General features: G+C 40.4%; 1 protein-coding gene across 1 annotated transcript in view; it reads left to right on the top strand.

Annotated features, from left to right (window-relative positions):
- Positions 1 to 2,693: 2,693 nt before the first annotated feature.
- The window catches only part of LOC117952130 (protocadherin Fat 4), a 21,243-nt gene continuing 14,457 nt past the window's right edge, over positions 2,694 to 9,479 (top strand). Inside the window, exons 1-8 of the mRNA XM_034884251.1 lie at positions 2,694 to 2,790; positions 4,069 to 4,137; positions 4,753 to 4,916; positions 6,298 to 6,345; positions 6,438 to 6,527; positions 8,219 to 8,305; positions 8,819 to 8,926; positions 9,011 to 9,124. Coding sequence (XP_034740142.1) covers positions 2,709 to 2,790; positions 4,069 to 4,137; positions 4,753 to 4,916; positions 6,298 to 6,345; positions 6,438 to 6,527; positions 8,219 to 8,305; positions 8,819 to 8,926; positions 9,011 to 9,124 — 762 coding nt within the window. The 5' untranslated portion in view covers positions 2,694 to 2,708. The remainder of the gene's footprint in view (positions 2,791 to 4,068; positions 4,138 to 4,752; positions 4,917 to 6,297; positions 6,346 to 6,437; positions 6,528 to 8,218; positions 8,306 to 8,818; positions 8,927 to 9,010; positions 9,125 to 9,479) is intronic.

The raw sequence follows: 9,479 nt of genomic DNA, 5'->3' as shown, positions 1-9,479 counted from the left end.
CTATCTATCTATCTATCTATCTATCTATCTATCTATCTATCTATCTATCTTTCTATCTATCTATCTATCTATCTATCTTTCTATACATCTATCTATCTGTCTATCTATATATCTATCTATCTCCATCTATCTATCTATCTATCTATCTATCTATCTATCTATCTATCTATCTATCTATCTATCTACTTGCGATGTAACAATGGAATATGTTGCTTATTAAGACTCTCTGTAATAAAACCCTGGCTGTCATATACCTCAGAAAACACATGTAAAGTGGTTAAAGACGGTATCAATCTCTTCTGAAAGATTCTTTTTCGCTCTTTTTATGGCCTTCTATTGATAGGACAGCTTTTTTAAAGATATTCTTTTGGCCTTTTTCGGTCTTCATTTGACAGGCCAGTGTCATGCTCTGTCGCTGTGTTTAGTTTCTTTCATGTTTTCTGTTAGTTTTCCATTTCTTGTTTTATTTTGTAGTCCCTCTGTTCCCCCATGTGTTGTCTACTTTTACTTCCTGTCTTCTACTTTCCCACCTGTGTGATTACCTGTTCCCGCCCTTATGTGATGCACCTGTGTCTACTTGTCGTTTAAGTTCAGTCTTTTTCTCACTCCTGTTAACAGTTGACGACGGTGCTGTACGATCAAAAAAAACAACAACAACATAGAAAGAACACAATAAACTCTAAACAGTTTAACAGCTAAATGACAGTGTTAAAAGGCAACTACAGTAAAGTGTTAAAAGCCTGAGAATAAAAATGTGTTTTTAGACGGGATTTAAAAACAAGCGATGTAGGAGCGACCTCAGTGAAACGTAATGCCCTCCATGCTTTAAAGTGCCCATGTTATGAAATGTGAAGCGTTTTAAAAAGTCAACTTTCCATCCGGAATCTTATCGGCGTCCATTTTGGCGTCTTGTGCTCGCCATCCACTCAAAACGTAACGTTACTACTCTTTGGCCGGCTCGAGAGCCCAAACGGCGCGCGCCCGTGTGTGTGTGTGTGTGTGTGTGTGTGTGTGTGTGTGTGTGTGTGTGTGCGGCGTACCTGTTGTTCTGTTTCTGGTCTAGCCAGATCCGGTGTGGGTGTTGTAGTTTTTCTAACATTAGTAGTTGTTGCAACAGCATGTGAAGAAACATAAAACAACACAAAGTCTGCTAGGCCAAAAAGAACGTTAATCTCGTGATTAAAGAAATGTACGCCGTTAAAATGGGATTGCGTTAGCGCCGTTAATGACACGTTTAACTGACAGCACTAATATGTATATATATATGTATGTTAATAACGTTGCTTGTTTGTGGCCCGAATCACTACCGGGCATGAAGGCAATGAGTCATTTTGATTTCAGGGGTTCGCCGAGATTGCAGTTTAGGTTTTATGTTGTTCCAGCCTGAATTGTCGAGAGTTGTTTTCTGAATTTGCCACCGGCCTAAATAGCAGAAGTTTTTATTTTGTGAATTGCCGAGTGTAATTAGCCGCTGGGTTTCGCCGAGATTCATTTAGCCGAGATTTTAATTTGCCACCGGCTTCTTGCCGAGTATTCTCGTGTCACCGGTCATTTACTGTAATTACTACACCTGCTTGGATTACTACATTTCTTTTCTGTATCAGTTGTTGCTGTCCATGAGTTGTGTTTGTTCATTTTACGTCTTTCAATCATTAAGTTCTTTCTAAGTTTGGGGGGATACGTCTGGGTTTTCATAACCCTTTTAAAAACATATTTTATACAATGGAGTCTACTCTCCAAAGACTTTGTACAATGCATATGTTTTACATTTCATATTGTGAGTATGTAGCCTGTTTAGAAAGTTTTGCATGTCTGCAACAAAGTTAACCCTTAGTCTCTCGCCGCGTATACACTTGGGCGACTATTTTCATAAATAGACATTTCAACCTCTCCGGTTTTAGAAATAACATCGTGCACAGCTGTCAGTGTTTAGAAACGTGTTCGGTTACATGTACAAATATGTATAGATGTCATCAATGCTGTCAAGAGCACGCCAAACCTGTAGGTGGCAGTGTAACGAGCAGCTCAAGCACACGTCGGCCAATCAGAGCTCTCCGAAATTAGCAAAAACGACAACAAATCCATTCCTCTCTCTTCTCTTCCTCGACTCCTCAGCTTCCCAAACATCCCTTCGTCTCAGTTTATGTGCAAATGTGCAAACAAAGATTTCCTAAATCTCCCTTCAGGCCGTAGTTTCTTAGAAAAGACTCATTTTCAGAGGGAAATTCTCTGTTTGCGTGTAAACAAAGGGCAAATGTCTCCGTTGGGTCTCTGACTTTTGGTCTATTTACAAAGAGACAACAAACATTTTACAGTAATCCCCAAAGATATGAAAATCTACAAAAGGAAAACACAATAAAAAGCACATGAAGGTTAAAAACAAGAAGACAATTCCCTTCTGAACTGTAAAACAGGGCTAGCCTTCATCGATAGAAAAGATGAATGTAGCCCAAACGTTTGCTCCGGTGACGATTAAAACCCCGATTCTTCCACGAGGTTTCAGGGGAAATGAAACTCAGGCTTGGTCCTGGTCTTTGGCACCATCAGTGACACCTGGAACCGTTTTATAACCAGCCATAAAACAGGATTGCTGGAAAAGGGAGGGGGGGGGGGGCGATAAACTGCAGACGCCTCTTATCACCTGCGATTCAGCAGGTGAACAGCTCAGTGTTGCCTCTCAGGCTTTGGGAATACACAACCGAGCCGTCATGGAGAACACCGCTGGTCTGATCCGGACCGGACTCCTCGTTTTCTCTGTTTGTGTGTGTGTCGTGACCGGAAGTCCAGTAGGTGAGTGCATTTGCTGGATTTAACTTTGATTTAAAACTGTAGGAAAATTAGGCTGATTCTTCTCTGATCTGGATTTTTAATATGTTAATACTACAGATTGTGTAAGAAACTAGACTTCCTGTATACTGGGATCAGTCAGTGGTTCCTGTCCCGACTGCATTAGGCCCAGAACCAGCTCCTGACAGGTACACTACAGTACCTGGAAGAGGGACCATATAACTCCTAACGCTGGCCTCTCGCCACTGGCTGCCAGCTCAGTTTAGGACTGACTTTAAGCTTCTCCTGTTCCTTTAAAATGTCCAAGGGTTGCGTCCGAAATTCCCTTCTAACATGCTATTTAGTAGGCTAAAACCTTAGGCCTTTTACTTAGGACGCAACCCTATAATCTTTGTCTCCACAGCGCTGTGAAATAAGGTCTGGCTGCACCACAGATGCATTCTGGGATTGGAGGGAAATACATGGTCTGGGTTGTTTACCTTCCTTTAAATCAATCCCAATCGTTGTGGGTGGTGAGAAGCTCCAACCACAGCAAGAATAGTCCGTATAATATAATACTCGACAGCTTGACTCTGCCTTAATCTGCATGGAATGATGCTGTCATATATCATATCTGATCACGCCTCATTGAACTTTTTAGTGCTTTAAAGTCCAATGTCCGCCGCACGTTAAAGATAAAACTACACAGTATTCAAACCAAAGCAAATAGATAGCTCTCCCCCCGCTCCCTGTCTTTCCTCTCTGTGGTCCCGGGACACGTTAGTTGTTTAAATATAAATAAAATAAAAATATTTGATCACAAAAAAGGAAAAATCTAATGCGTAACAATGCAGAACAGACAACATGGCAGAATAGATGTCAGTAGTGTAATGGTTGTTGCTTATATGCTCATCACAACGTCTTATTTAGGAAGAGAACACAGCAAATTCATGTAAATGGACTATTATATAGCGCTTTTTTAGACTTAACACCTACTTAAAGCACTTTAACATGGTACAGGATCCATTCACCATTCACACGCATCTCGGGGTTCAGTGTCTTCCAAGGACACTTTGACATGGGACTGCAGGACCAGGGATTGAACCACCAACCTCCTGACCTCCTGACAGCCACCCATTGATAAAATGCATGGTGTTACATGGTTTAAAAATGGCAGAATGAACCAGAAGGCTGTTTATCATCTGTAGCCCCCTGGCCTCAATGTTAAAAAAAGGATTTTTAAGTCTCTATAATCTGTGTGTATGTATAAATATAATATTAAACTTTCTTTTTCTCCTCAAGGTACTTCAACCATAAATTGTGAACAAGGTAGCGATCAACTTGTGGGTGCAGTGGATGAAGGATATGCAGGTGAGTTAAAAATGATATTTATGATTTAAGATTACAAAATGAGATACATTTAAAGCCACATTTTGAAGAAACAAACATATAAATAAAGTGAATCTTGTCTTTTTGATTAAATAATGTTGATGAAAGTGTTTAAAATTGAAAGTGGTTTCATGTTTAATCTGTTTTAATCATTCCATCGACCTCGTTTCACCCTCTCTCTCTAAATAGTGATAAATACATTCATGTTATGTCCATTGGTATTTAAACTGGCTTTATATTGGTATATTTAATAATTAATAAGGGGAAGTTGTAGACTTCATTATCACTTTGAAAAGAAAAAACTGCAAAAAACATCTCCTCACTATCTGTGAGCCAAGGACATCAAAATAAAGTTAAAACATCATAATTAAATACAAAATGAGGGAAAAACTACAAAAAGGTCAACTTTTTGAAAACAATAACTCCTCCCCCAACCACTAGACTTATTTAGGGCCTGACGTAGGCAAAGGACCTGTGTTTGTTTCTTTCCTGATTTCACCAATAAGTTAAAAAAACATGCTTACCCTGGTGCTGTGTGTGCATCACATGGTGATGAGATGTGTGTGTCCGTCTCACGATGCTCCCACGATGCTGCAGGAGAGGTGGAGGTGGTGAGCGGGATCACGGCAGGAAGCGGTGTGAAGCTGGTGTCCTACATCTTCCCGGCCCACCTGGAGTACCTGGAGCTGAGCTTCACCCCCGGAGACACCAGCGCCACCGTCCGCACTAAGAAGACCCTGGACGCGGACACGCTGGCAGCCGTGAGTCCCCGAGACCCCGTCTCCTAGAAATGGACTTTACATGCTGCAGATTTAAAGGAGATAAAAAGTTAGAGCATTGTGCAGGAGAAGCTAGAAGCCAAAAATGCTTTATAAAGATACACTCCACCTATTAAGTGTCAATAGTCATAAAGAAAAAAAGATGAAAAGATTGCAAATATTTATGGAATGGACCACTGGGCAAAATAAGGGAGGGCCTTGTCTTTTTATTCTTTGTTGAGGGGAGGGTCACCCAACTTTTTTTAGTCTACGGGGGGAAGGTCACCCAACTTTTGTTTTCATGAAAACAGCAACACTTCAAAGTGGCCTATTTGGTGCATATTTTTCCATGTAGCTCCAGAAAGCAGAATTTGGGAGATTTTCTGACTTTGAGACTCAGAAATTCCCAAAGATGCGGAGAGTTTGCATGTTTAGGCTGTAAAATAGGTTGGAAATAGGTAGAAAATTATTTTATTTCACTGGTTATTTCATAATAGAAAACATAAAAGACCTAGAGAGAAGCAACACACATGTAGCGGCCCAGACAGCCTTCTACACCCTGAAGAAGGCTCTCTGTGGCCCTTTAAGATGTTTTTTGAATAGTTAGTGGATATCTTCCAAGTAAGTGTCTTTTTTAGAGCAAAAATCCTTCTGTGTCTTTGCTGAGCTGGAGTGAAGGGACAGTCGTTTTTAATTCCATCGTTGAAGATGCTTTGATTTATTATTTAACACATCTTCACTGGACTGGGCCAAGAACTCTCAAGCCCTCTCCAGGAAGGACCAAAGCTGAGGGGGCTGAGGTCCTTCAACATCTGCAGGACGATGCAAGGCCAGTGACGTTGTGGGGGGGTGGATCTGGACTCTCTGTGGGTGGTCTCAGAGAGGAGGACGCTGTCCAAACTACATGTCCTCTTGGACAATGTCTCGCACCCTCTCCATGGCTCGCTGTTAAATCACAGGAGCACTTTCAGTGATAGACTCATTCTCCCAAAATGCACCACAGAGCACCACAGGAAGTCCTTCCTGCCTGTGGCCATCAGACTTTATAACTGCTCCCTCTGAGTGTCTGACACACACACACACACACACACACACACATGGTTAAAACTGGACAATATTATCTGTTTTGTGCAATAACACTGGCCTGACAGGTGTGCAATACTCAACTGCTACTATGATTATTATTAGTAGTATTATTATTATTATTACTTATCAACATTGCAACTCCTTATTATGTAAATAGCGTACATAACCACACTCCTTATATTTCTTTATTCATATTTCTACTCTGGTATTTCTACTATTTGTGGAATAAAGTATTTCTGATTCTGATATATCTCCAGTGTCCTATGAGTCTCCTCAACTCTGTGTCCATGTCTTCCAGAGCGACAGCACCTTGTATTACTCTGTCATGTGTGACGACGTCATCAAGGTGGGGATCAAATGTGTAAAAGAGTCGCAGTATTCTGAGACTAACGTTACATCATTTCAATATGATTTAATCTGATGTATTTCCCTCGGCAGCTCAACAACACTCGGAAACTGAAGCTCAACGATCTCAACGACAACAGCCCCGTATTTGAAGAGAAGTCTTACAGCGTTTCTCTCTCTGAGGTCAGTGACTGAACGCTGTTAGAAAGAAACTGCAGACACATTTCAGTAGATTTTAGGATGATCAGCTGACGTCCAGCATCTCAGCTCCTGCCTGACATCTAAGCTTCAGCTGTAATTGGCTCAGCTGATCAAAGACTTTTGCTCAAAGTGTTTTCTTGCGTCTGATTTAGTCCATTTACTACTATTTTGATAACTTACTTTACTATTTGATGTCACTTCCATTCAGCCATACCTTCTGCTCACTGTCTGCTGTTTGCTTGTTGTGTGTTTAGTTGTGTATTTGTTTGTTTTTGCTCTTATTGTAGAACATGCTGCTGCTGTAATGAGGAAATCTCCCCGCTGTGGGACGAATAAAGTAGAATCTAATCTAATCTAATCTTATCTAATCTAATTTGCTTCCCCAAATTGCTTCTATAAGTATTTGAATCAGGCTGCAGTAAAATTAGTCAATAAAAGGGTAACTTTGTTTTGTTTTTTACAACCTGGTGTCACGTTTCATGTTATCTGTGTCCTGTTTTATACCTGGACCTTATTTTCCCAGGTACTGGTGTGTAAGTGACTAATGTGAATACCAGGGATGCACCGGGCTTTTTGATGGAGTTGTTTTTCCACCGAAACGAACGCTATCAAAGGGAAGTAACAAGAGGCGAAAGTTGAGAAAAAGAGGCTAACGTTGGGTTGAGTTTCTGCTCTTGTCAAAGAGTAGATTTAGGCAAGGCAGCTTTATGTGTAGAGCCCATTTCAGCAACAGGGCAATTCAAAGCGATTTACCCAAAATCAGTTAAAAACACAGTTAAAAAAAATAAAAACCGATAAAACACATGAACAAGCAATTAAAAATAAAAACATTAAGACACTTAAAACTCAAGAATAACAGTGCAGCATAAGAAATTAAAAATTGAAGAAATGAACAGTCATTTAAAGAAAGGCAACATCAAAAAGAAAAAGTGTTCAGCCTTGATTTAAAAGAACTGACAGTAGCAGCGGCTCTGCGGCTTTCTGGGAGTTTGTTCCAGATATGAGGAGCATAGAAACTGAACCCTGCTGCCCCCTGTTTAGTTCTGACTCTGGGACAGGAAGCAGACCTGTCCCAGATGACCTGAGAGGTCTGGGGGGGTCATAGTGTAGTAGCAGACCTGTCCCAGATGACCTGAGAGGTCTGGGGGGGTCATAGTGTAGTAGCAGACCTGTCCCAGATGACCTGAGAGGTCTGGGGGGTCATAGTGTAGGAGCAGACCTGTCCCAGATGACCTGAGAGGTCTGGGGGGTCATAGTGTAGTGTAGTAACTCTTTGAGCTCTACGCTGGTCGACGTAATGACGCCCCCGTTGGTTAGAGGACTGGGTTATGAATCTAAAAGGCTAATATTTGGGATCTTAATTGGATCTTGGGATAGGATAAACATCGGCCTCTCAAAAAGATTAACTCTACATTCTTCTTGTTTTGCTGACTGCCTGTTGGTTATGTTGTTGTTATGACCAAATTCCCAGACTACTGCTCCCATTAGTCACATAATCACAGAAAGGACACCAAAACAGTGGAAACAGGGTCCAGGTGGAAAAACAAACAAATGTAGTTACTGTTTAAATTAGAGATAAGTGTAGTTACAGATGTTGTGTTCAGGAACAACAGAACATGCATGTGTATGTTTATTAGCATCTGTGGATCATTCAGCCTTTGTTTTTCTTTCAGACACACCAGGTGGAGAGCGAGGTTCTTCGTGTGAAAGCTACCGACGGAGACAGCAGCCCCGCAAACAACGTGGTGACGTATTCCATGGTAATAATGTTAAAAACATTAATAATAATGCCTATTATTCATACAGCACTTTTTACAACACTCAAAGACACTTTACAGAGAGAAAAAGAAAAAGAAAGAAAACCACCAATCACACATTAAGAGCATAAGAGTATTGTAATAAAATAATAATATAACCACATTTGGAAAAAAAAACTACAATGAATGTTAAAACCTCCTTAAGACACTTTTTGTCAATTTTCCCAAAGTTCTTTGTCGATTTTAGTTTTGGACGTTTTTTGTTGTTTGTAAGTTTTTGAAGCTTTCTCCGACATTTTTTGACATTTTCTAACTTTTCCCGAAGATCTTTCTCACTTTTTTACAATGTCTTTGTCAATTTTTCAGCATTTTTTGGGATGTTTTTGTTGTTTTTCCCTATATTTCTGTCACTTTTTTCTCTCTTTCTCTCTCTCTATATATGTGTGTATATATATAAGTGTCAGGATAAGTAACAGTTATCTGTGTGGATGTGTGATGGTAACTTTCTGTCATTAGGCACCAACGTCAGAGGACTTTATTGTGACCAACTCTGGGGCTTTTATTTTGAAGAGACGTTTGAACTACAATTTAGTGCAAAACTACAACTTCCTTGTGACGGCCAAGGTAAGTGAACACAGCTGCTCATTCAGAGGGAATTAGAGCCGTGATGAGGTGAATACCTAAATGTCCCGTCTGTGTCCTCTGCAGGATAATTGGGGGTTAAACGACACCGCCACCGTGACCATCAACGTACTCGACTTCGACAACTTAAATCCGTATTTCAGCCACAGCGTGTACCGGTCCTTTATTCCAGAGAATCAGGTGAGTGTCTTAAACTAAAATACTTCAACATGTCTCTTACAGATGTTACCATGTCTTTTTCTAAGCCTCTACAGTGGCTTGCATACATTTACACACCCGTGCTGTAAAATAGAGGTATAAAAAAACATCTTTTGTAAATTGATCTTAATGCCTTAATTCAAAAAAGGTTGTAAAATCCAACCTTTAAGGACAGCAATTTTCTTTGTGAATGAATAATGTATTGTACATAAATAAATGTTCTTCCTTAAAATACAGGGGGCCTAAATCTACACCCCCCTATGTTAAAATACAGGGGGCATAAGTATACACCCCCCTATGTTAAAATACAGGGGCATAACTATACACCCCCCTATGT

The sequence above is a fragment of the Etheostoma cragini genome, chromosome 2 (genome assembly GCF_013103735.1).
Source record: "Etheostoma cragini isolate CJK2018 chromosome 2, CSU_Ecrag_1.0, whole genome shotgun sequence".
NCBI lineage: Eukaryota > Metazoa > Chordata > Actinopteri > Perciformes > Percidae > Etheostoma > Etheostoma cragini.
The sequence above is the reverse complement of the archived record's forward strand: the minus strand, read 5'-3'. Positions and strand labels throughout refer to the sequence as shown.